Raw genomic sequence first — 27,303 nt, 5'->3', positions numbered from 1 at the left:
GGCCTCTCTAGGAAGGCCGCTCACTTCCCTTTAACCCTTGCCAAGCCGAGTCCACCCAGCTCAGCCCTCTCTCAGATTCTTATTATTTGTTATTCATTCAGGGGGGCAGCTGCCCCCCCCGGCTCCGCCCATGCCCAGATATCCTTCTGGAGCGCGAGGCTCTTGGCTGGACTCTGAGCATCTCCCTCCCTTGGCCAGAAACCAGAGGAAGAGCCTGCAGGGAAAAGGGCTTTGCAGGAGGCAAGGAAGCTCCTCCTGGAATTCAGGAGTGGAGAGACAGGAGGGGATCCCAGGGTCATCTAGTCCCACCCCCAGCAATGCAGGAATCTCAGCTCCAGCCTCCAGGGCAGATGGCCCTCCGATCTCTGCTGAGAAACCTCCCAGGAAGGAGAGTCCCCCACCTCCCCAGGGAGACCTTTCCCCTGCCCAGCTGCTCTTAGGTGTCCCTCCAGGCAGCGGGTCCTGAGTTCGAGCCCTGATGAAACCATCGCGCTGGCTGCCAAGGAGGAACCAAGAGAAGCTCAACAGAAATAAATCCCATTCTCAGCTTAAATGAGTAATACTTTCTTAAGCATGTTGCTATGCAAACATTCAATAGTATGCCATTTCCCCTTCCAGAAATGCTGAATTTCTAACTCAATGGACTAAAAATGGATGGTTGTTATGCTTAGAGAAGCTTTTAATATTTTATGGACTATTGTATTTTAATATTTTGTTGGAAGCCGCCCAGAGTGGCTTGGGAAAAACCAGCCAGATGTGCGGGGTATGTATAAATAATAATAATAATAATAATAATAATAATAATAATAATACTGCTGCTACTGCTGGGCAGATAGGCCTCCTTCTTCAAATGGTTTTGGGTTTTTATCTGTGTCATTTTCAATTGTTATTGATATTAATGTTGTATTCTGAATTTTTGATCTTATGATTTATGTGGAAATTCTTTTCCATTTGGTTGTGTACCTTTGGATGTGTTTTGCTTATCGTTTATGGCTTTTGTTATGTTGGTAATGATGTAAATCTTGTCATAACAATAACAACAATAATTTATTATTTATGCCCCACCCATCTGCCTGGGTTTCTCCAGCCACTCTGGGCAGCCTACAACAAATGATTAAAACTACATTAAAACTGCAACAACGGCAGCAAGGATACTCATCGCTAAGAACTGGAAAAACCCTGTGAGGTAGGTGAGGCTCAGAGACTGTGACTTGCCCCCGGTCACCCAGTGAGTTTCTCACAGCTGAGCAGGAACTTGATCTCTGGTCTCCCAGGCCCAACATGCCAGCTGTGACACCACACTGGCTTTTAGTTTGGGGGGTGAGGAATCTGCAGGCCTCCGGATGTTTCTGGGCTGCAGCGCCTCCCTCACATCACTAAATTGGATCGGAAATTGACGATAAATGAGATTAAGAGAAACAAAAATTTGTTGGAGAATTGTTACACTATATTGAATTGAGCGGTTATAAATTTGCAAATAAGATGATAATTTGCTTGAAAAAAATTATTAACGATGTAAGTGGGAGCGGGAGACGTGAGGAAGTCCAAAGAAGTTATGAAATTTTGTTAAAACAAAGCAATGCTGCTTATTATCTTTGTATTTCTTTTATAAAAAACCCAATAAATATTTTATTAAAAAAAAAAAAAACTACATTAAAACATCAATCATTAAAAACTTCCCTAAACAGGGCTGCCTTCAGGAGTCTTCTAAACGTCAGAGAGTTGTTTATTTCTTTGACATCCGATGGGAGGGCGTTCCGCAGAAGAGGCACCACCACCGAGAAGGCCCTTTGCCTATCATGTTGTAAGCCGCCTTGAGCGTTGTTTTAACGATGGTGTTATGTACTGAATTGAATAGGATCCAAGCTGCAACAGTCTGATTGGTCAGACAATAGGATCCAAAAGGCAGCAGTCTAATTGGTCCTAGAACAATAGGATTCAGAATGCAGCAGTCTGATTGGTCCTAGAACAATGCAGCAATATGATTGGTTGGCAGGAACCACCCCATCATGCTCCAGATAGAAGTGAATCCACAACCTGATTGGCTTTCAGTAGAATTCCAGAATTAGCCAATCATGTGCAGCCCATTGTGTAAATAATGTATATAAAGCAGATACTTTGAGGGGACATTCATTCATTCCTCCTCACCACTATGAGCTGAATAAAGAGCATGAAATCACTTTGCGACTCTGAGTATATTTCACTGGCGACGAGGATGGGATCCCGCTGAGCTGACTGCCACACACAGCACCGCAGCACCGCCACCTGCCGCACCGCTGCCTCGCACCGTGTATCCAGGCTTCAGCTCCGGGACCCAAGGAACTCAGAATGGCAACCGACAGCAGCTTCTCGCCGTTCAACGCAGCATCTGGAGACTGGGAAGCCTACGCCTCCCGTTTCACCTTCCTCCTAGAAGCCAAAGGGATCACCGATGAAGAAGACGCCAAGAAGAGGGCAATACTCTTCAGCGTCTGCGGAGAGGAGACGTTTGAAATCGCCCGGGCTCTCCTTGCACCTGAAGACGTCGCTACTGTTCCATACAAAACAATAATGGAACAGCTGAAGGGGCACTTTTCGCCACAGCCCTCAGTGGTGGCTCGTCGAAATGCCTTCTACGCAAAGCGGCAAGCCCCTGGGGAAACCATAACTGGGTTTGTGACCTCTCTCCGCCAAGCCGCCCGGTTCTGCAACTTCTCAGAGCTGGAGAACATGCTTCGGGACCGCCTCGTTGGTGGCCTGAAGGATGAGAAGCTGCAACGATGCCTCTACACTAAGAAGAACCTAACGTTCCAGGTCGCTCTGGAGGAGGCCCTGGCAATAGAAGCTGCCGAGAGGTCAACGAAAGAGGCACGGCCGAGCCAGCCGTCCCAACCAAGGGTCCACCACGAAGACCTCACCGACGACTCAGGATCCGACAGGGAGGAGGTGCACCGAGTACAGCAGCGCACTCAAGCAGCCCACATACCACAGCTGCCTCGACGAGAAGGAGGGAACTGCGCAAGCTGTGGAGAAAGTCACGAGAGGAGGACCTGCCGTTTCCGCAACGCAGAGTGCAGGCAGTGCAGAAAAGTGGGACACATCGCCCAGGTGTGTTGGGCTCGGCCCACCCGACACCAGGCATCAGATGACCAATCCAAGAGCCCCAGGTCCTGGGGCCCAACGCACCAAGGCAACTCAACGGAGCTCACGGACTTCCAGGTATACCAGTTGCCCCACCCCAACGTAGAGAAAATTTATGTAGAGGTACGGATAGAGGGGGCCCCATGCCGCATGGAGCTTGACACGGCTTCAACTCTATCCATAATCTCGGCAAGGACCTTAAGGAAACTGTGCCCTACTGGGGGTCCCAAACTCAGGCCGGCCCCATTCACTCTCCGGGACTTCCAGAAACGTAAGGTCCCCACAGTGGGGGTGGGGACCTTCAGGGTGCAATACAGAGGGCGGACGCGGCAACTGGACTTGCTTGTGGTCAAGGGCCCCTACATTAGCTTACTGGGATTGGCATGGTTTGGACCACTGGGGCTAGCCATCACCGGGGTGAACCACATGAGCTTACAAGTGGACGTGGACGCCATATGCAAGGAATTTCCGGGGGTTTTCGATGGGAAATTGGGACAGTATACGGGCCCCCCCATTGCTCTACAGCTTGATCCTGCAGTACGACCGGTCAGGCTCAAGGCCCGCAGGGTCCCGTTCGCCCTGAAACCCCGTATAGACGAGGAATTGGACCGACTCGTGGAGCAAGGAGTGCTGGAGCCGGTGCCTAATGCCCCCTGGGAAACACCAATCGTCACACCCGTCAAGCCTAATGGTTCGGTCCGCATCTGCGCAGACTACAAATGTACCATAAACAAGGCCCTCACGGCCCATGCATACCCAGTGCCAGTGGTCAGCCATGTTCTTGCCACCCTGGCTGGGTCGAATTTTTTTGGCAAGCTGGACTTGGCCCAAGCATATCAACAGCTGCCAGTAGATGAGGCTACAGCAGAGGCACAGACGATTGTGACGCACAGAGGAGCGTTCAGGGTAAAGCGGCTGCAATTCGGGGTCAGCGTGGCACCAGGCATATTCCAGAATCTAATGGACTCTCTCCTTAAAGGGATTCCTGGTGTCACCCCCTTCTTCGATGATGTGTTGATTGCCGGGCCCACACCCGAGGAGTTTGAGGACCGCCTCCGCACCGTTCTGCACCATTTCCAGACGGCGGGTCTCAAGGTGAAGCGGGAAAAATGTCTACTAGGAGTGCCTCAGGTGGACTTTCTGGGATTTATGGTGGATGCAGAAGGGGTCCACCCAACTGGGGACAAGGTACGGGCCATTTGTGATGCCCCAGCGCCCAAGAACAAGACTGAACTTCAGGCCTTCTTGGGACTATTGAACTTTTACCATTCCTTCCTTCCCCACAAGGCGGCGGTAGCGGAGCTCCTAGAAGAAGAAGAAGAAGAGTCTGGATTTGGTATCCCGCTTTATCACTACCCTAAGGAGTCTCAAAGCGGCTAACATTCTCCTTTCCCTTCCTCCCCCACAACAAGCACTCTGTGAGGTGAGTGGGGCTGAGAGACTTCAAAGAAGTGTGATTAGCCCAAGGTCACCCAGCAGCTGCATGTGGAGGAGCAGGGAAGCGAACCCGGTTCAACAGATTACAAGTCCACTGCTCTTAACCACTACACCACACAGACTCCTGGACAAGCGGGCTCCTTGGGTGTGGGGCCAACGCCAGGACTGCATTCCAGGCAGTCAAGGACTTGCTTGTCTCAAACTTGGTCTTGGCACACTTCGACGAGAGGCTGCCAGTTGTGCTAGCATGCGACGCCTCACCCTATAGCATTGGCGCTGTCCTGGGACACCAACTCCCGGATGGAAGAGAGGTACCGGTGGCATACTTTTCCCAGACACTCAACGAAACCGAGCGGAACTACTCGCAAATCGACAAGGAGGGTCTGGCAATCGTGAAGGGAGTAAAAAAATTCCATGATTTCTTGTACGGGCGGCCCTTCACTGTGGTGACTGACCACAAGCCGTTGCTGGGCTTGTTTGCCCCCGAAAAGCAGACCCCCAAGTGCTGTCTCCTCGCGTCCTCAGGTGGTCAATTTTCCTTGCCAGCTACCAGTATGCACTGATTCACCGCCCTGGGAAGGCGATGGGCCATGCGGACGCCCTCAGCAGGCTACCACTACCGGAAACAGGCCCCGACCCGGCACCTGCACAAGAGGTCATGAGCCTGGAGCTGCTTCCCGACCGCCCCATTCAGGCACAAGAAGTTGCACACCATTCCAAGAAAGATAGGGTCATCTCCCGGGTCCTGGACTGGGTGTGGAGGGGATGGCCCAGCAGCAGCCCCGGGCCAGAATTCGCCGGCTACACAACCCGCAAACATGAACTGTCAGCCCACAAGGGGTGCCTGTTATGGGGAAGCAGGGTTGTTGTTCCCCAGCCCCTCCGCAAAAGGGTCCTCATAGCCCTACACGAGACACACCCAGGGGTAGTAAGAATGAAAGCCCTTGCCAGGAGTTATGTGTGGTGGCCGGGGATCGACGGAGAGATAGAGGCCAGGGTCAAACACTGCCAGGCCTGCCAGGAATCCCGCCCAGATCCCCCAAGGGCCCCAGTCCAGTCCTGGGAGTCCGCCCGAGCACCATGGTCACGCCTCCATGTGGACTTCGCTGGCCCCTTTCAGGGGAAAACATTCTTCATAGTGGTGGACTCCTACACCAAATGGCTGGAAGTCGCACTGGTACCGTCCACTTCTACGTCCGCAGCCATCCGGGTACTACGCAGGCTGTTTGCAACCCACGGGCACCCTGACACTCTCGTCTCAGACAACGGGACTGCATTTACGTCAGGAGAATTCCAAACCTTCACAGCGCAGAATGCCATCCGCCACATCCGTTCGGCGCCATTCCACCCAGCCACCAATGGCCAAGCAGAACGCATGGTGCGGACCACCAAGGACACCCTTCGCCGCATGACGCAAGGGGATTGGGAGTACCGCCTTGCCACATTCCTTCTAGCACAGCACAGCACCCCCAGCTCAACAACTGGCCGGAGCCCCGCTGAACTACTAATGGGTCGGCGCCTTGCAATCAGATTAGACCGCCTTCACCCCGATAGAGCTCAGGATGAGGTAGTGGTGGGGGAAGGCAGGAACCCCCAGACCTTCGAGGCCCAGGACCCAGTGTACGCAAAGAATTTGGGGGCAGGCCCTGCATGGGTACCCGCCACAGTCACCAGGGTCACTGGCCCCGTGTCGTACGAGGCGCTAACAGATGGGGGGCAATGCTGGCGCCGCCACTGCGACCAGATACGGCGACGATTCCCGGGAGAAAACCAGGAGGAGGAGGACAGGTCAAGGGAGTCCCAAGGGAACAGTGGGGCAGTGAGGCCCATAGAGCAGCAGGGGCAAGCAGGAGAGGCAGAATCAGTAAATACAGAGAGGACCCATGAGGCCGAAAGGACACCAGGACCAGAACTACGACTGAGCGAGCAGGTTGCACCAGACCAAACAGCCCCATCACAGCCAGCATCCTTGGAACACGAGCCAGAACCTGAACCCCGGACCAGGGAACACCCCAGGCTGCAACGCACACGTAGGCCGCCGGCGTACCTTCAGGATTATGAATGCGACCTCCCGGGCAGGACTGGAACTTAGAGGGGAGGGGTGTTATGTACTGAATTGAATAGGATCCAAACTGCAACAGTCTGATTGGTCCTAGAACAATAGGATCCAAAAGGCAGCAGTCTAATTGGTCCTAGAACAATAGGATTCAGAATGCAGCAGTCTGATTGGTCCTAGAACAATGCAGCAATATGATTGGTTGGCAGGAACCACCCCATCATGCTCCAGATAGAAGTGAATCCACAACCTGGTTGGCTTACAGTAGAATTCCAGAATTAGCCAATCATGTGCAGCCCATTGTGTAAATAATGTATATAAAGCAGATACTTTGAGGGGACATTCATTCATTCCTCCTCACCACTATGAGCTGAATAAAGAGCATGAAATCACTTTGCGACTCTGAGTATATTTCAGATGGAAAGGTTACAAATAAAATAAAAGGATGATGAAGATTGAACAGATGTCTACGATTTCCCACAGGCTACTTTGTGCCCCACACTTTGTGTCTTGTGTGAGAGAAACTGCAATCCAGGGAGTCTCTGGCAGGAGATTATCAGATAAGGAAAGCTTTATTTACAAAAAAGAGAGAATGGTGAAACAAAGTGAAGACAGGAGATGTGTTCTTTCAGGGAGAAGTTAACTTATTACTTCAGCTAAATGTCTCAGGATTAAACACAGTTCTGCAGGCACAGCTTCTCTTCAACTCCCTCCTCTCAAAATCAGTTGTCACACTTCAGGGAGATGTTCAGGTTTCCAGAATAGGTGGTGAAAGGCTGAACTCTCTTTCTGCTGCTTCTCTCTCACCCCCAGACTTAGTTATGAGGGGTCTTTCCGTGAGGTACTTTTGACACAGCCCAGCTTCCTTCACAGCGAGGGGCCACTTTTCGTCGGTTCCCCTGAGGTATTTTCCTTTGTATGCCAGACCCAGGGGATCTTCTCAGCCCTTGCCACGGACTTGGGAATCTCCTTTTCCTAGAAGATCTCTCTCCTCCAGACTGGAAGGAGACCCCAGAAGAAGAGGAGAGTCTTCCCACAGCTTCTCCCTCCAGCTTCACTCCCTCCAGACGCTCAACATGGTCTCCCCATCTCAGCTGTGAGGCTCCTTCCTCTGGCTCCATAGAAATTCTCCTCAGAGCGGAGGATCCACTCAGATCAGAGCCACTTCTCCCTCCCTCCCTCCCCCCTCTCCTCATCCCCATCTTCTCCCAACCTTCCCTCTCTCCCATCTCAAATCCCCTCAGAAACGGCTCTCTTTATTTTCCCTCCAAAAGTGCTGGCGCCACCCCCCTCTGGGTAGCCAATCAGAAAGAGGCTCTGGCCCCTGGTGGAATGGTGAGGCACTGCACTCCAGACTCTGCTCTGGCTCTGCTGTCCGTCACAGCAGCCAGCTGCCCCAGCAGGCCTTGCCATCTCCCCACCGCTTGAGCCGTCCTCCATTGTCTCCCGAGACAGGTGGATGAGGAGAGAGCCATTCAGGGGCCACAGGAAAGGGGCATCGGGGGCCGAGAGAGGCAAACTGGAGCGGGGAAGCATCGCCGAAAGGATGCCTACCTCTCTCTGTTCTTCCTTCTCAATATCAGTTATTTCTAGCTAAGAAATTGGGGGAAAGGCAGCTACTCTGTGTAGGGTTTCTTGGGGTTGAGATCCGTAAGCTGAGTATGGTACGATTTCTCAGCATTTAATGACACACTTTAATGGGTAAGTGAACTCATATTGGAAACATTGCAGACACAGTCATGAAGGATTTTTCTAGAGTGTTTTATTCATCCTCACCTAGATAACGTGAAATTAATGGGTGTTACTGTCTCCAAATAACATCAGACCTATGCAAGCAGATTATTGGAATAGGCCAAATGATTCCCCCACCTCTGCAGTTATATGGACTCTGTTCTGAAACCATATGCCTATCACTAGAATGTACCACCAGTCAGTTTCATTGGCTAACCCACAGTTCTAGTACTGTATTTAAAAGAGTGATAGGCAGATAGCTGTGATGAGCCTGTTGACGATTCCCCGCGACGGGGTGAGCTCCCGTTGCTCGGTCCCTGCTCCTGCCAACCTTGCAGTTCGAAAGCACGTCAAAGTGCAAGTAGATAAATAGGTACCGCTCCAGGGGGAAGGTAAACGGCGTTTCTGTGCACTGCTCTGGTTCGCCAAAAGGGGCTTAGTCCTGCTGGCCACATGACCCGGAAGCTGTATGCCAGCTCCCTCGGCCAGTAAAGCGAGAGGAGCGTCGCAACCCCAGAGTCGGCCACGACTGGACCTAATGGTCAGGGGTCCCTTTACCTTTACCTTCCATCAAGGGTGGTGACCCTCCAGATGTTATTGGTCTACAACTCCCATCGTCCTCAACCATTGACCACGATGTCTGTGATGCAGGGAGTTGGCACCCAGGAACATAGGAAGACCTCATAGATCCCACAAGATCTAGTAAATGGTGAACATCTTAATGGAGTCCTGCAAACGAGACATCCAGGAGTTTAGAGAGGAATAGGATGCAAAATGAGAAAGTGCTATATTACCTAAAACAATTTTCAAAAATGCATTGGAATCCATATAGAACATTTCTTTTGGTTCAAAACTGAGACTGATCTAGCAAAAGAAAAAGAAAGATATTTCAGTTATATTGGACTCAACAACCTCTTTACGGGAAAGGATGGCATAATACTGATAGACCCCACTCTGTACCTAATGTGCTCATAGTGTTATTCTCCATTTGTTCATGTCTTATTCTTACTCAGACAAAACCAAGAGGATGGGGAAGCTAGCGCTTGCAAAGCGTGGAGCGTCCAGAAGGAACGCAGCGTCCAGAAAGCGTAAAGCAAATGAAACTGGTGGTCTGTATACAGCACAGTCATATGGGCTGAGGTTTCTCATAAAGTAGAGGAATGCGCGGGAAAGGGAAGTTGATGGAGAAACGGGCAGGGAGTGGATTGTGCCAGGGAGGAGTGCTGAGAAAAGCCCCCACAGCTCTTTGGGTGCCAGAGAGCCACTAAGCCCCATAGAAACCCCAGGGGTGAGCCTGCTCTTTGCTGCTGGCTGCTGTGTTCCTTTAGTGTGTGCAGCCAGGAATGGCTGTACAATTAGGCAGAGTGAGGCAGGTCTGGGGTGGGTAGAGATGGGTAGACCACACAAGCAGCACTCCACCTCCTCAGTTAGTCTGCTGCCTTATTAGCAACATTGAGATAAGAGCTGTAACATGTTTACATTAAACAGAGTTCAATTCCTGTAGTTAAATTTGGGGTTCATATTGCTTGAGCAATACATATATTCAATGAAACTCAGCACCCAACAGAGTTCATCACTTTTTCATTGCTCAGCAGAAAGAAAAGCAGACGGTTGTGATTCTCACATCTCCCCACTAGAAATGCTGTCCTCCCCCATCACATTGTAACTCATGTTCCCCCCACTTCTCCCTGCATGTCATCACCAAAGCTGCTCTCCGGGGGGGGGGGGACGACTTTGGAACAGATTGGAGGGAAGGGGACGGAAGATTGCATTGCACAAGGGAAAATCCTTGCACTGACATTATATCCCACATCACTAAAAGAGTTTCAGTGCCTCTATTTTCTTAGATCTCACAAAGCATAATTGAAAACTGCAAAGTATTCTTTGTATATTTGGCTTTCCTGTGGAATTCAAGGCAGAATTGCTTTGTGACCCTGTGATTCCCAGCAGAAAAGGAGGACATAGGAGGGGAACATCAGAGATACTTCATGAGCCACTTTTAATATGAGAACAGGATAGTGGACTGCATGGCTCTTTGGTCTGATCCAACTGCAGGGGTCTTCAGATGCTTTTCGTTGGTGATCTCAGCCATAGAGAATCAAGTCTGCCCTTATATTCATACGAAATCCATCCTGGAGCTCAGCTTCTTGTTTCAGGCTTGAGTGTTTTTAAGTGTTTGGAAATGGTTTCCTGATATTTGCAGATTGTTATTTCGGATACTCCTGCCTTAAACAGTTTCAAATCTTTTAGACTTAGAAATACTTGCTGCAGCTCAAAACATATCGGAGGAAATGCAGTATTTTGCCAACTTAAATGATCAACTGCAAAAAGAAATTGGTAAGCTACCCTACGATGCTGAAAAATTGTAGTGCAGTGGGAACCCGCCCTGATTCTGCACCAGCTGAAAGCCCCTCCTCTAGCTGAAAACTCTTAGAGCCAGAGCAGACTGCTGCCCTCCTTTGCATCCACCACCCTAGGGAAACACTAGATATATTCAGATCAGCTCTCCTGAACTGTCAAAATGCTTTGAAAAGAAGAACAGAAAGCTGCTCTCACTTCTATCATCTCTTTCGGGCCAGACTGTAGCAGGCCCTGCGCTACCCGGGAAAGCTCTGCTGGATGGCAGAATGGAGGAAGCAAAGCAAGTCTTCTTTGCAGCCTTCACTGCCACTTGGTGGGCTCGATGATGAGCCCTCACCAGGAGTCGATTGCATTCAACCAGATTTTTCCTCCACTCGCGTAAAAGCCATCTCCCAGCATCTTTCTTTGCCCTAACCTCTGCAGTATATCAGGGGGCCAAACAGGCTGCATGAAGCAGGAATGGGCACTCAGGGCCAATCATGTCAATGGCCCAAGCCAAGGCAGAGGGCCCTCTGGGGAGTTGCACCTGCCCTGCGCCACTCCCTCCCACCAGATGTCAAGGGGAAAAACAACTATCTGACTTTCAGAAGACATTTGAAGGCAGCCTTCTTCAGGGAAGTTTTTAATGGTTGGTGTCCAATTCTGTTTTAATTTGTTGGAAGTTGCCCAGAGTGGCTGGGGGAAACCCAGTCTGATGGGCAGCATATAAATAAAGTATGTTGTTGTTGTTGTTGTTGTTCCAGAGCTTGGCCAAAGTTCGGCAGGAGCACCAAAATCCCCCAGAGCCATTTGGGAAGCCCACTGGATCCATCCTGTCAACTCAAGCAGGGAGACTGCTGGGCAGCAAACTGGGTGGTAAACCAGCAGACTCCCTCATCTGTCCCAGTTGCCCAGTGCCAGGAACACACACTCTAGATTCCCACCCCCACCCCCAGCAGAGAGCCTGGAGAGAGAAAGAGAATTTTGATAAGCCACAGCTACTCCCCCTCCCCAACCTTCAAGTCTGCCCTGATGCTGCCCTGAGTATCCAGGTGGAAACAAATAGGTGAGGCCCCAGGGGTTCAGATAAGGCCTGTGGGGGGACCTACATCTTTTGTCTATTCCCTCGAATAAAAGCTTCTTGACTGCGTTCCTTTTCCAGCTCTCCCCACCCAGGTATTTACTGCAGCACCAGCATGGGTTGAAGCATTAATGTTGTTCTTGTTTTAATCTTTCTCAGCTTCCTAGATGAATATATGTTATCATGTGGCCACAGGAATGGACTTAACAAAAATAACTGAAATCTGCACAGACAAACCCTAACCCTCTGGCACGAGTTACAGATAGGTAGCCGTGTTGGTCTGCCATAGTCAAAACAAAAAATTCCTTCCAGTAGCACCTTAAAGACCAACGTAAGTTAGTTCTAGGTATGAGCTTTCGTGTGCATGCACACTTCTTCAGATCTGAAGAAGTGTGCATGCACTTAAGATCTGAAGAAGTGTGCATGCACACGAAAGCTCATACCTAGAACTAACTTAGTTGGTCTTTAAGGTGCTACTGGAAGGAATTTTTTGTTTTGCCTCTGGCATGAGAGTATCATGGAGATTACTCTAGAGGAGCTTGCAGGGTATATCCCTCTCCCAGCACCTTAGCCCTGGTAGAGGAGCTACTGGGCTGCTACAGGGCACAGACATGGGTGAGACTCCATCATCATGCCATCAAGTATCCCACAAGCAGACTGATTCCAGTGTCTTTGGAGCCAACCAACAAACATGGCGGCGGAAATTGGAGTATTTGCCACACAGGTCACTGTCCTGCTAGGTGGTTCCAAGACCAACTCTTCTATGGCACAGTCATTTACAGCATTTGGAAATTTTAACTCTGTGTCATGACTGGAAGACATGTGTAGCCAGTCTCGGTGAGGGCAGGCGAAGTTACCCTTCCCTACAATATTTCCTCTTTGGGATGCTTCCTTGATTCCATCATCATCATAATTGTGGTCAGGGGAACAATACCACATCCACTGTACGAAATTATTCTTGCTGATGGGAATACTATGTATAGTTTTGATCACTGCTTCCTCAATATATGTGGATTGGACCTTCAAATGTGACACCTGCTGCTTTTAAAATGTGCTTGTTTTATGCATGTTTAATTTCTGTCAAGGGCTATAGTCTCCTAGAGAAAAGGACATTGTCTTAAAAGATTTTATTTGTTCTTTCTGCACCCCTTCCCTAGTATTTTATAAACAAGCAAGTAGAAAGGCATCAAAAGTTTTTTTGGATTGGAGTCTTTAAAGGCAAGGGAAAGAAATGGTCGTGGCTGTCAGGAATGGAGGCTGCAGTCCAGTAAGTTTCTGAAGAAACATTTGTTAATGGCATGCATTCCAAAAAGCTGCAGGTTCTGTTTACATAATTGATCTGTTCACTCTCCAAATATATTTTGCCATGCACTTTTCTCTGCTACCAAAGATCTGCAGATGTAGTCCTCCACATCATTGTCCAGGTGAGCGGCTGCTTCTTCTCACAAGGTTGGAGAGGCAGGAAGGCTGCTCTTCCTGCTTCTCTAACCTAGTGAATGTGGAGATTCAGAAGAGGGTGAGGGCATCCTTTTCTTTTTTTCTTTTTTTTTCCCTTTCCAAATACATTTTTATTAAGGTTATGCACATAACAAACATACAACCAAATACAAAAGAAAAAATTGTAACAAAAAAAGAGTCAAGATATACAAGCCAACTTTTTCCTCTTTCTAACTATACAAAGATAGATTAATCTGGCTATTTCACAAAACAGTAAAAGATTAAAAAAAACAAAAAAAACCACACCCCCACAGAAACCGCCTCCTGGACTTCCTTCCATCCTTTTGGTAAGTATCGAATATCTGCTTCCATTACGTATTTGATTTTTAATCTATAGACCTAAATTCACACGCTGGTAGTATTTGTTCTGACCCCGCCAATCACATTAAGCATTTATTCCAATATAGTTCCAGTATTTACTCCAATTTTTCAGAGATTTCTGTTCATCGTGGTCTCTTAGTTTACCTGTTAATTTATCAAGCTCAGCATATTTTATCATTTTAATTTGCCAATCATTTATATTGGGGATAGTTTCCACTTTCCAATATTGTGCCAATAAAATTCTCGCTGCTGTGGTGGCATAGAGGAATATCGTTCTATCTTCTTTCTTAATATCTTTACCCGTCATTCCCAGCAAAAAGGCTTCGGGTCTTTTGGGAAAAGTGTATTTAAATATTCTTTTAAGCTCATTGTAAACCGATTCCCAAAAGCCTTTCACCTTTTTGCATGTCCACCATAGATGATATAGGTCACCCTCCACCTCCCCACATTTCCAGCATTTCTTATCTTTTAGTCTATACATTTTGGCCAACTTCACAGGGGTGTGGTACCACCTATATAGCATCTTCCAAACATTTTCTCTCAGAGACATACATGCTGTAAACTTTATGTTACAATTCCACACTTCCAGCCACCTTTCAAAATCGATGTTATAACCAAAGTCAATTGCCCAAAGTCAATCCTTTTCAATGGGTTGTGCTGCTTAGCTCAGCTACAAAAGGACTTGCAGGAACCTCAACTGAGTGACACTCTCTTTAGGAAAATATCTCTACAGTTATCTGCTAAACAATCTGAATAACTAGCAATCTCAGAACTAAAATGAGGCAAGTGTGTGAGAGAGCGTAGTTCACGTCACTCTCTTGGATAGAATCATAGACACATAGAAACTGAGTGTTGGATGAGACCCCAAGGGACATCTAGTCCAACCCCCTGCAAAGCAGGAATCACTGACATATCCCCAATAGTTTTGGGTTGTTTAAGACAGTTCATGGTTCCCTTTAAGTACCTTACAGTTATTTTCAACCCGTGTTGATGGATTGACAAGGTCAGAGTAAGATCTCACTCATCCACAGCTTGGTAGTAGAACAGCGAGCTGGTCTGGCATTTATTACCAAGACTGGATGAATAGAGGGTCGCTTTCTCCTGGAACAAAACCCAATGGCATTCATCTCCATTGATGCACCCAATACTAATCACTTAACCTTTTTGGCAAAGGCATTGAGTAAAGTTCACAAAAGGCCATTGGAGTTGGATAATGCCAGCTGGGAACTTAAACCCTGTATGCCAGTGGTTCCCAGTTAGCCAAGTAGTACAGACCCCTTCTTTTTCAGAAGCCAAGACCCATGGGCCCCTCTAACTTTGAACATTTGGATATCTCTTTGGCAGTTTTTGTTATGTGAATGGTGTAATGGAGCCGCTGGGTGGGTGGTCCTTGGACCTCCAATTGGTGAATCACTGCTGTATGTGAACTTAGACTTGATCAAAGGGCACATCCAACCTGTCAGGAATGATTGGTGAGTGCTAGCAGAGATAAGAGTCTGGGAATCCAGCCATATTTACAGGATTTATTGGTTTCTTGTCGTCGTTTACAAGAGCTCACTTTTTGAGCCCAACCCCCTTCCTTCCTCTGTGATGAGAGTGGCTGGGCCCCGGAAGTGGCTCCCCCCTCTCAGATTCATTGCCTCCTGACAGCCCTTCGTCACCTTCCAAGTCGAGGAAGAACAGCTGCTAATTGAGGCTTATCTTGGTATTCTCTCCCCCTTCTCTGCCTGCAATTCCCTGACACAACCCAAACATCTCATGGGAGTAAAACAACACCTACTACACCATTATTACCAATATCAATTGAATAGATTCATGGAGAGTTAAAAATGGGGGAGTTCTAGAATACATTTACACAGAATTTTAGTGTTCTGTAGTGGGACTTGATTCAATATACAATGGACACTGGAGAATGCGAGGCCTTACCAGAAGTGACAATAAGCATGGGGCTATAAACCATGAATCTTTTTTTATCTAACTCTGGAATGTATATACCAGGAGAACAACCAAGATGACCAAGGAACTGGAAATGAAGCCTTATAAGGAATGGCTGAGGCAATTTGGTGTGTTTAACCTGGAAAAGAGGATATGATAGCCATCTTCACTGGAAGATGGAGCAAGTTTATTTCCTCCTTCTCCAGAGGGTTGGATTCAAATGGCATTAAAGAAGATTCCAACTAAACATTTGGAGGAACTTTCTGACAGTAAGAGCAGTTTGATGGGGGAACAGACTCCTTCAGAAGCTGGTGGACTCTCCTTTGTTGGAGATTTTTAAACAGAGGTCGGAGGACCATCCACCAGGGATTGTTCAGCAGCGATTCCAACAATGCATGAGGTTGGGCTGGGTGACCCCTGGGGTTTCCTTCCAACTCTATGATTCTATGATTCCATGAGGCATTTGGAGCTTCAGGGTGGACCAACAACTGCAGACTGGATTGATCAAAGATGGCATATAAACCTGTATGGACATTTGACACAACACAACAGAGTTGTTAGAAGGGGAATGAAACGAGAGGCAGGACTGAGATTTGGAAATGCTTCGAGATTCAGGCTATGGGAAGTCGTAAAATCAAAATTACAATTCGGAAAACAATTTGATCTTTTTTTAGTTTTTTATTTTTATTGGATTATGATTTGATATGTTAATTGGAGGTTTTTTATTGGGAAATTAATATACACTCTAACGAAAAAAAGAAGGAGAATAAAACAACATCAGCCAGCGTGGTGTAGTGGTTAAGAGCGGTGGACTCGTAATCTGGTGAACCGGGTTTGCTTCCCTGCTCCTCCACATGCAGCTGCTGGGAGACCTTGGGCCAGTCACACTTCTCTGAAGTCTCTTCTTCTTCTTCTTCTTCTTCTTCTTCTTCTTCTTCTTCTTCTTCTTCTTCTTCTTCTTCCATTAGACAGGCAGTCCCCCCACCCCCTTTCCAGTGCATTAATATGGAGACAGTGCTTCCCTTTGGTTTAAGCACTAGATGCTGGGAGTAAACATTTATTCATTCCACTGGTCAACCATCTTGGTTCCTACTCGAACAGTACATGGACACTTCTACATAAATGTTGTTATTGTGTTTGTGATGTGCGTGGTTCATTCTGTCATGAATGCTTTAGCAGAGTTTCTTGCATTCAGGGGGCTGGACTAGATGTCCCTTGGGGTCCCTTTCAACTCTATAATTCTATGATTCATTCAAAACCAATAAAATGTTTGTAAAAGAAAAAAGAAAGATGGCTAGATCCAGTGCTTTTTTCCTGGGGGTACGCAGAGGTACGCAGACCCTTAAACATTTTGTGAATCTTTGTCAGAACCTCCGCTCGGCCAAGCCGATAAGGCCTCATCTTCCTCCGAGCTGAGCCTTTGAAATCGCCTCCGACGTGTATAATGACCTGAGCCTTTGATAAAGCCTCAAGCACATTCTATCCAGCAGGGTTCCCAGCACAGGGAAGAGACGAGAGGTCCTGGGACTCCGCACAGCTGCACAGTGAGAAACAGAAACTAACATCCTCCCACTTTCTGTGAACACCACTGGGCAGCGTGCCAGTACATTATCAGTACAAACCCAATTTCTGTACATAGGTACAGTGTTGATCCTTCGGAACAACCTTGGACAATAAATCAGCAGGAATTTCATTACCTGGCTTGTAGGACACCGTTACAAGTCCTTTCTGAACACATTCTCTAGCATGTTGCAGCTTCTTGCACAACCAAGCAAATAGACCCTGGTTGTACATATAGCAAACTCCAGATGTGATTTTCCTGTGTGATGGCCTGGGAATCCGATTCAGAGGCTGAACCGGAGGAATCCCAGCCTGCACAGGAGTCCCCGCCTCCAGGGCCGGCTGAACTGGGGCAGGGCCTTGATTCTGAAGCCCCTGCACCTGTGCCGGATCCTCAGGAGCAGACACCAGGTGAATGCACTCTGGCTCCAGAGGTGGTTGAGGACTCAGTGCCTACAGGTGAGTCTCCCCCTGGGCCCAGTAACCCTTCAGCCTCTCCTGAACTGCAGAGGCGAAGGGCAGAGAGGCGAAGGGAACCGGTTTCTCCCAGGAGGAGTGCTCGCCTCCAGGCCACGAGAGGCGAGTCATCTGAGGATCAGGGCCACCCTATGCCTTGGGACATATAAAAGCCAGCCAGCCCCAGTCCCAAGTTGCGGGAGCAACGTTGGTGGTTGTCAGTCGCTGCCTGAACCCTGCCCTGCACCCAGTTTTGACTTTTATGGACTGCCTTCATATTGCTTCATCAACCATGGGCTGGACTTGGACCTTGGCTCTTGATTAACCCCCGGGACCAGGACACCGGGACATCCACCCAACCAAAGAGTCCCCAAAACTTACCACCATCCCAGATACGGGTTTCCTGTTAGCCAGATTTGCCCAATCGCTATCTCTCCAGAACATCAGCTTGAGGTCACCCTTAGATGACAGCTTGAGACAGAAATCCTTGGTATCCTGCAGATACGCAGCACCCTCTTGATACCATTCCAGGCACTCACACTGCGGTTTGTAGCTTTCCTGCTGAGCAGATTGGTAGCAAAAGCAATGTCCGGTCTGCTCCATTGGGACAGATACAACAGCCTACCCAGAGCTGACTGAAAGATCTCCGCTTTTTTGAACTCAGCGCATTCTACTGTGGGTTGCCAGTAGAAGCCACAATTCTGTCGGTACTCTAGGTGGTGCAGAAAGCACCTAGAAGCTCCCTAGAAGTTGAAGTGAAGAAATCAAGTTTTTCACATTTTAAAGAAAGAACAATTAGATTTAATATGTTTTCAAGAAACTCATATTGCCAGGGTACACAGGAAACTTTTGACAAATAAGAGATTGGGACTGGAATTTATTTCATCAGACAAGGTTAAGAAAAGAGGCGTGGTGATTTATGTTAAAGAAAAATTGGCACCAAAAATGATATTTAAAGATGAGCAAGGAAGATACCTAGCAGTTGAAATTCAAATTCAAGGAGAAAAAGTTTTGATAGTAGGAGTTTACGCGCCTAATGAAGGGAAGGCCGAATTCTTTAAGAAGTTGCATGAGACTTTAATGGAGTTTTTGGATTATAAAATTGTTATGATGGGGGACATGAATGGAGTCGTCTCCACAAACATGGACAAAGCACAAAGACAAGTGATTTCTAAAGAAGGGAGACTACCAAAGACTTTTTTCGAAATGACTGACACTATGGACCTTATTGATATTTGGAGAATAAGGAATCCTCTGGAAAGAGAGGGAACTTTTTTCTCTGAAGCAAAAATGACATGGACCAGAATAGACCAAATTTGGGTTTCTAGTAGCCTGGCGCCAAGAGTTAAAAAAACAGAAATCTGCCCAAAAACCTGCTCCGACCACAATGCAGTAAAGATGGAGATGAAGCTAACAACAGCTGGAACCTTCAGATGGAGAATGAATGACACCCTATTTAGAGATGAAGAAATTTATAAGAAGGCCCAAAAAACATTGAAATACTATTTTGAGATAAACACCAGAACAGAGGTGGAGAAAAGAACAATTTGGGACGCTAGCAAGGCCGTGATGCGTGGCTTTTTGATCCAGCAGAACTCTATAAAGAGGAAAAAACAAAATGAGAAGAAACAAAAAATTTTGGAAAAAATTAAAGAAGGAGAGAAGAAACTGAGATCTAAACCAAAGTCTCAAGAGATTTTGAGAGAAATAAAGTATTACCAGACGCAATATATGGAACTGATGAATCAAGAAATAGAATGGAAAATAAAGCAAATGAGACAAAAAACTTTTGAGTCGGCAGATAAATGTGGGAAACTTCTGTCATGGCAATTGAGAAAGAGGCAAAAATTGAACACGGTGACATGTCTAGAAGTGGATGGGAAAACCATCCACAAGCCAAATGAGATAAGTAATTGCTTTCAAAGTTTTTTTAAGAAATTGTACGCGCAAGGGCCAGTAAAGGAACAAGAAATAGAAGATTTTATTAAAAAATATGGACTACCAAAGATTTCAGAACAAAATAAAAGGATTTTGAGTGAGAAAATTACAGAACAAGAGATGGAGGGTGCCATTCAGAATATGCAACTGGGAAACTCAGACGAAGGTGACTGAGTTTATGGGACTGGCAGAGATGACCGGCAGAATCCGTGACCAGGGGAAAGAGGCGGTGGAAGAGGATTGGAAGAAATTTAAAATTTATCTTAAAAATTGTTGTAAAATTGAGGATTGTTAAGATGTCAAGGGGTAAGAAAAAGAGAATTACAGCGGTAAAAATTACCATTTTAAGGAAACCGAGAGAGAATTTAAATAGAGAAATTGACTTAAGGGTTGCTAAAGAATTGTAAAATAAGGATGCAGAGAAAGGGAGGTATGGGGAAGTCATATTTTATTTTATATGTTTTTGTTTTCTATGTTGTGTTTGTTGTGGGTTTTTTTCTGTTGTGAAAACCAATTAAAATTATTTTTTAAAAAAAGAAGTTGAAGTGCCGATACACTTCAGTTTTGAGATCTATAAATTCCAATTAGCCAGCAGAGAGTGTCACAGGGCCAGCCTACCTTCCCTTTAAAGCAAACATGGGTCTCCAGCTGTTTTTGGACTACAACTCCCATCTTCCCTAGCTAGCAGAACTAATGGAAAGGGATGATGGAAACTGTACTCCAGGAGCTGCTGGGGACCCAAGTTTGGGAAAACCTGCTTCAAAGCAACTTGTGTGTTTGGCCTGCAAATATGGGACCTGTCGACTTTTGTATTTTCTTGTATTTTGATTTTCTTGTGACCTTTGTACATTATTTATTTATTTATAGAGGGAAAATTAAAAGAGAAATTGATTGGCAAGCTGTGGAAGAATAAAAGCTTGTGTTTGGGAAAAAAACAAAAAAAACCTGGGGGGTGGCCTCCTCAAATATTATATTGGGGGACAAAGCCTGCTAGGGCTTTAAGAGTTGGTGCCTATTGCCTACACCCACAGGTCTCAGGAATGTTACAACATAAAAACAATATAAAAACACAAATCGACCTTAGTATAGATTCTTTGATGGGAAGTGAGATCGGAGCTCCTCCAGAAGCTCTTTCCACATTCCGCACACTAATATGGTTTCTCCCCTGTATGAGTTCTTTGATGGGAAGTGAGATTGCAGCTGTGACTAAAGCTCTTTCCACATTCCAAACACTGATAGGGTTTCTCCCCTGTATGAATTCTTTGATGGGAAGTGAGACTGTGGCTGTGAGTGAAGCTCTTTCCACATTCCACACACTGATATGGTTTCTCCCCTGTATGAATTCTTTGATGGGAAGTGAGATGGGAGCTGTGGCTAAAGCTCTTTCCACATTCCACACACTGATAGGGTTTCTCCCCTGTATGAATTCTTTGATGGGAAGTGAGATTGCAGCTCTTACTGAAGCTCTTTCCACATTCCACACACTGATAGGGTTTCTCCCCTGTATGAATTCTTTGATGCGAAGTGAGATCGGAGCTGTGACTAAAGCTCTTTCCACATTCCACACACTGATAGGGTTTCTCCCCTGTATGAATTCTTTGATGGGAAGTGAGACTGTGGCTGTGACTGAAGCTCTTTCCACATTCCACACACTGATAGGGTTTCTCCCCTGTATGAATTCTTTTATGGGAAGTGAGACTGTGGCTGTGACTGAAGCTCTTTCCACATTCCACACACTGATAGGGTTTCTCCCCTGTATGAATTATTTGATGGGAAGTGAGATCGAAGTTCCTCCTGTAGCTCTTTCCACATTCCACGCACTGATAGGGTTTCTCCCCTGTATGAATTCTCTGATGGGAAGTGAGATTGGCGCTCTGACTGAAGCTCTTTCCACATTCCACACACTGATAGGGTTTCTCCCCTGTATGTATTCTTTGATGCGAAGTGAGATCGAAGCTGTGACTAAAGCTCTTTCCACATTCCACACACTGATAGGGTTTCTCCCCTGTATGAATTCTTTGATGGGAAGTGAGACTGTGGCTCTGACTGAAGCTCTTTCCACATTCCGCACACTGATAGGGTTTCTCCCCTATATGAATTCTTTGATGCGAAGTGAGATTGTGACTGTGACTGAAGCTCTTTCCACATTCCGCACACTGATAGGGTTTCTCCCCTGTATGAATTCTTTGATGGGAAGTGAGTTTGGAGCTTTCAGTGAAGCTCTTTCCACATTCCACACACGGATAGCGTTTCTCCCTTGTATGAATTCTCTGATGGGAAGTGAGTTTGGAGCTCTGACTGAAGCTCTTTCCACATTCCACACACTGATAGGGTTTCTCCCCTGTATGAATTCTTTGATGGAAATTGAGATTGTGACTGTGACTGAAGCTCTTTCCACATTCCACACACTGATAGGGTTTCTCCCCAGTATGAATTCTTTGATGCGAAGTGAGATTGGAGCTCTTACTGAAGCTCTTTCCACATTCCACACACTGATAGGGTTTCTCCCATGTATGAATTCTCTGATGGGACGTGAGATCGGTGCTCCTACCGAAGCTCTTTCCACATTCCACACACTGATAGGGTTTCTCCCCTGTATGAATTCTTTGATGGGAAGTGAGAGAGGAGCTCATACTGAAGCTCTTTCCACATTCCACACACTGATAGAGTTTCTTTCCAAGGATATTTTGTTGATGGGAAGTGGAATGGGAGCGCCGACTGGAGCTTTCCCCCAACTCCAAATTTTTACGTGGCTTCTCCTCTCTGGGTATTTTATCGTGGTCACCTTCATTCTTGATTTCTGATTCATCACAATCTGCCATGGAGACAAAAAGGGATTAGAACCTCAGGAACAAATGGAGAAGAACTGAAGGGAGTTCAATGTGTGTTTATTACCTTTGTTGTTTGTCATTAACCAACATATTTATTATGAGATTCTGTTGAGGTGCTGAATGTTGCTTTGTTTGATATACAGTAGTGGTCAAAATTGTGGAATACTTTTGGAGAAAAGTGTATTTCAGAGGTTTGATGGCTCATAACACTGCTTCCTTTGGAGTAACATCATAAAATTATGTATCAACGGAAATTGTTCAATTACTCATATTCTATCTAAAGCTATGGCCAAATAACCAGAAAAAAGAAGAAGAACTTGCTTAGGTTGACTTTTGTCAGTGTCTTTTGTGATTGCTATCAAGTTCGTTGGTTTTTTTGTGTTCTTATAAAATATAATAAAATTATAGAAATGGCACAAAGAGTTGAGGAGGCTTCTGGCGATCGCGGGAGTGAAAGCAAGCGGGATTCCTCAGTGCTGAGAGAATCCAGCTTTTGAGGGGAAAAGGGAGTGCTGCAAGAGCGCCGCAGCCCCCCAAACACCCTTGAAAGGATATTCAAGGGGCAGGGTCCTGGCACGGTCCAAGAGCTTATCCTCCGGCTGCCAAGTAACCTCTTTTTTGGGGGCGACGAGTGCGGTGGGGTAGAGAAGCGGACAGCAGGAGGCCATTTCTATCCCTCAAGAGTGAAGCTCCGAGCTTGCACACAGAAGCGATCAGCTCTCAAACATTAAGAAATCGAATTGGGACTTTTAAAAATACAAATCCATGGATTAGAGCCAATTTGAAGTGGGTAAGGTGGAAAAAAATGAGGTCAGCCTTGCCTGGAATTTAAACTACACACAAGAACAATCTTCAGAGCGGGACAAAAACGTAAGTCAATGCAAACGGATTAAACTGATAATTTATCTGACTGCCTTTTAAAGGACTATAAGGAGTATCAGGATTATAAAGATAGAGAAAAGGGGGAGAGTCGTTTGGAAGGCAATTAATAGTCTTATCAGTGAGTCGGTGGGAAACGTCGGGGGAGAAGACTCCGAGAGCTTTCTACTTTTGTTTTTAAAAAGATCTGCGCAATTGGCAGCAATGGACTTTAAAACTACTGATTTATTAATTCTAGCCTGTGAAGAGAGACAGAAGATACTAAGAGGGAAAATACTGTTTCTTTACCTTAATTTGGTGGAAGTTTAAAATAAGTTTGAGAGGAATTAGGAGTGTTTTTGCCCTCTGAAGTTCATACCCCCCGCCTCCTTCTCTGCGTAGTATTTGAATGGGATAGAAAGAAGCGAACTGCGCCATTTTTGTATCTTTGATGGGGGGGCTTTTGCCCTTCTCCTTCTCTTCCCCTCTCTTTGAGATTTAACACAGACTTTTATTCGTTTGGTGGCATCATGGATTTTGATTTCAAGATATATCTGGCAGGGCAAAAAGTTCTTAACAGATTTAAAAGAGAGGGGAGGCTTGGCCCTGCCAGATATGAGATTATATTATGAAGCATCGTGCATATGTTGGTTGAAAGAATGGATGAAATTAGAAAATACAGATTTGTTAGATTTGGAAGGATATGACAATAGATTCGGTTGGCACGCATATTTATGGTATGGAAAAAAACGAGTGCATAAAGGTTTCAAAAATCATATTATTAGAGGATCTCTGATTGAGGTATGGGGTAGGTACAAAAACCTACTTGAACCAAAAATACCACACTGGTTATCACCATTAGAGGCGATGAGTGTTAAAAAAATCAATATGACTGGGAGGTGGATAACATATGGAAGTTTAATTGAGAAAGAGGGAAGTAAGTGGAAAATGAAGCCATATGAAGAAGTGAAAGAATATGTAAACAATTGGCTGCATTATTTTCAGATTAATGAAATGTTTAGAAAAGAGGTTGCAGAAAGAGGCTATTCTGAAAAAGAATCTGGGTTTCAAAGAGAAGTATTGAATAACAAAGTTAAAAATTTATCTATGATGTATAAATTATTATTAGAATGGCATTTGAAGGATGAAGAGGTTAAATCAGTTATGATTCAATGGGCCAAAGACTTTGGATATAACATTCAATTTGATGATTGGATAAAATTGTGGGAGGAAGGGATGAGATTTACGGCATATACCACAATTAAAGAAAATGTTATGAAAATGATATATCGATGGTATATAACACAAATTAAGTAAGATGTATAAGGTGAGTAACAAATGTTAGAAATGTAAGGAGAAAGAAGGGACATTTTATCATATGTGGTGGGAATGTGAAAAAATGAAGTGCTTCTGGGAAATGCTATATAATGAGATAAAGAAAATACTGAAATATACATTTGTTAAAAAACCAGAAGCAGTTCTATTAGGAATATTAGGTGGTGAAATAAAAAGGAACGGTCAGAAAGTATTTCTGTATGCAGTAACAGCAGCCAGAACTCTTTTGGCCCAGAAATGGAAACAAGAAGAAATGCCTACGATTGAAGAATGGAGATCGAAATTAATGGATTACGCGGCGCTGGACAGATTGACAGGGAGGATTTGCAACCGACAAGACCAAAGATTCATTGAGGACTGGAGTAAATTTACAGAATATATTAAAAATATTTGTGATAATGATATAACGTTTGTAAGTTTTCAAGAAGCTCTGTAAGAAGATTTGGTAGAAATATTGTTTAAACAACATGGGAAGAAAAGATATATATATAATGCAATCTGTGATAATTACGGAATCTGTGATAATTACATGTTGATGGAAGTCTAAAAGAAAAAAAGATATGTGATGAGTTTTTGATGTTTAATGATGTTATAAATTTGTTTTTATTGGAAAATTAATAAAAATCATATTAAAAAAAAACAAAACCAGAAAGCGATGTAAAATTGTACTGTTAAGTGAACAAGGCTACAGTTATTAAGAAATTGATGAAATATTAGGAAATCTTAACCAAAGCAGGCATTTCTATATTTTTGAAGAGGTATAAGGAGACTCAGTCACTACAAAATCAGACCGGTAAAGGCAGGGAAAGGTGCACAAAGGCAAGTGATGATGGACGAGTGGAGAGACTGTCCCTACATGACAGAAGAAAATCATCTGGGTATAAACAAGATGACCTGGTGCAATGTAATGCGAAGTTGAGTGCAAGGACTAGTCTAAATATTAGAATTCTAAGGAAGAAGCAATTGTCATCTCTCAAGCAAAGGTTGAAATGATTAAACCCATGTTAACTAGACGGCGAAACAATGGGACAATGTTATTTGGTGCGATGAGACCCAAATCTTCTTGCTTGGTAGTGATGGCATGACATACGCGAGGAGAAGAATCAGAGAAGATTTACATCCTACTTGCATTACACCGACCGTGAAACACCCAGATAGTGTGTTGATCTGGGGTTGTATGGCAGCAAAAGGTGTGGGTAAAATTTACGTCATTAATGGGAATGTAAATGCCCTAAAATGCATAAATGAAATACTTGCGCCCAAACTGAAGCGTTCCTCAGGTGATCTTTTCCCAGATGCTGAAGCATATTGTCAGGGAACTGCCATCGGTTCAGGAGGGAGAGAGGAAAAGCCGAATGGATCACAGAGAGCCTCCAGGGATCATGGGAAGCAGCTCCTCTTCAACGGAGGAGAGTAAACACGCCTCCAGTGGAGCGGAGCTGCAGGAGTCGGAAGAGGCAAGACGGTGCCAGGCCAAAGCGGGGAGGAGAGAGGTCCTCCGTTACCCATGCTCTCCTTGCGCAGAAAGCATCCGTGCAGAGAGGGGAGGCGCAGACTGGGCATCAAGAAGCTGCTTTGCTGGGGAAAGTTTAGGAACCGCCCACTCACGGATTCTGCCAGCGACTGAGTCAGCCACGGGAGAGTGGCGCTCCGGACAGATAAGGTTTATTTTGGCAGCAAAAGCAAGGCTTCACAGCTAAGCAGGGAGATATTTGCCTGCTTGCTCTCTAGCAACCGCTTGGAAACATTCCACACACACACACACATATATATATTCTATTTTATACTTCAACAGGATTCCGCTCCATGTCATGTTGCTGCTGTGTGCAAAAGGTGCTTTCAAGATAAAGATATTTCACTGCTGGAATGGCCTGGGAATAGCCCAAACTTTAACCCAATCAGAAATCTATGGAGCTGACTAAAGAAACTTGTTAGTCAGAAGCAACCCAGCAATAAAGTCCAATTAACAGAGGCAATCATTTAATCTTGGTTTCACTTTATTACAGCTGCAGAACTAAAAACTTGGTTCATATCATGGGAAGGCATTGTAAGGCCATAATCAAAGCTAAAGGTTTCCAATGGTTATGACTGCTGATCTAATAAATGGTTATGACTGCTGTTCTAATAAATACTCCTTCATAAATGTTCTTTCATTACATTCTTCATTAAATTATCTTTCCATTGATATATAATTTTATGGTATTACTCCACACAAAAGGGGTGTTATGAGCCATCAAACCTCAGAAATACACTTTTCACAAAAGGTTTCCACAATTATGGCCACTAGGAGAAGTTGTTCACTTTAAAGTTAATGTTCTTTTTATATGGGATCAGATTATTATTATTTATGCTTCATGTTTATAAATGTGTTGGAAGCCATGTTTATATGTGTGTTGGGGCAGCCCAGCCAAATGGGCAGGGTATAAATAAAAAATATTATTATTACTACAGTGTTACATCGATTTAAGAGCAGCCCTGTTCCGGAAAAGATTAAGTTTGTAAAGCATCTTCATCATCAGCATCACTGCTACTAAACCATCGGAAGATGCAGACATTTCGTGTTCCTTGCCTCAGGAGACAACGAAAGTCAGAAAGAACAAAGAAACAGCTTTCCCGGATGTTGAGAAAGCTCCTCCCCAGATGCAGGACACTCTGAGCTGTTAACCCTGTAAGCTCTAAACCTCACAACTTATCTTTCCTAACAATTCTGAAGCTGACATTTAAGATGGCTTGGGCAGTTCAGACCAGCCCGGTCGTGGTAGAAAAAGGAATAATTTGAGGAAGACTGTTCAAAGAAAATACTGTAA

At 45.5% G+C, this 27,303-nt stretch overlaps 3 protein-coding genes and 1 long non-coding RNA gene across 5 annotated transcripts in view; 3 read left to right on the top strand and 1 right to left on the bottom strand.

Annotated features, from left to right (window-relative positions):
- The window catches only part of LOC309341269 (uncharacterized protein), a 63,064-nt gene extending 51,075 nt beyond the window's left edge, over nt 1–11,989 (top strand). The window contains exons 5-6 of the mRNA XM_081860852.1: nt 10,595–10,681; nt 11,925–11,989. Of these exons, the coding sequence (XP_081716978.1) occupies nt 10,595–10,681; nt 11,925–11,932 (95 nt within the window). The 3' untranslated portion in view covers nt 11,933–11,989. The remainder of the gene's footprint in view (nt 1–10,594; nt 10,682–11,924) is intronic.
- Nucleotides 1–27,303, top strand: part of LOC309341299 — a 204,061-nt gene that overhangs the window by 51,388 nt on the left and 125,370 nt on the right. The window lies entirely within an intron of this gene.
- Nucleotides 1–27,303, bottom strand: part of LOC309340922 (uncharacterized protein) — a 125,437-nt gene that overhangs the window by 14,360 nt on the left and 83,774 nt on the right. The gene's annotated exons all lie outside the window — the stretch shown is intronic.
- The window catches only part of LOC309341012 (uncharacterized protein), a 188,440-nt gene that overhangs the window by 138,537 nt on the left and 22,600 nt on the right, over nt 1–27,303 (top strand). The window lies entirely within an intron of this gene.

This window comes from Podarcis erhardii (genome assembly GCF_964252035.2).
Source record: "Podarcis erhardii genome assembly, chromosome: 4".
NCBI lineage: Eukaryota > Metazoa > Chordata > Lepidosauria > Squamata > Lacertidae > Podarcis > Podarcis erhardii.
The sequence above is the reverse complement of the archived record's forward strand: the minus strand, read 5'-3'. Positions and strand labels throughout refer to the sequence as shown.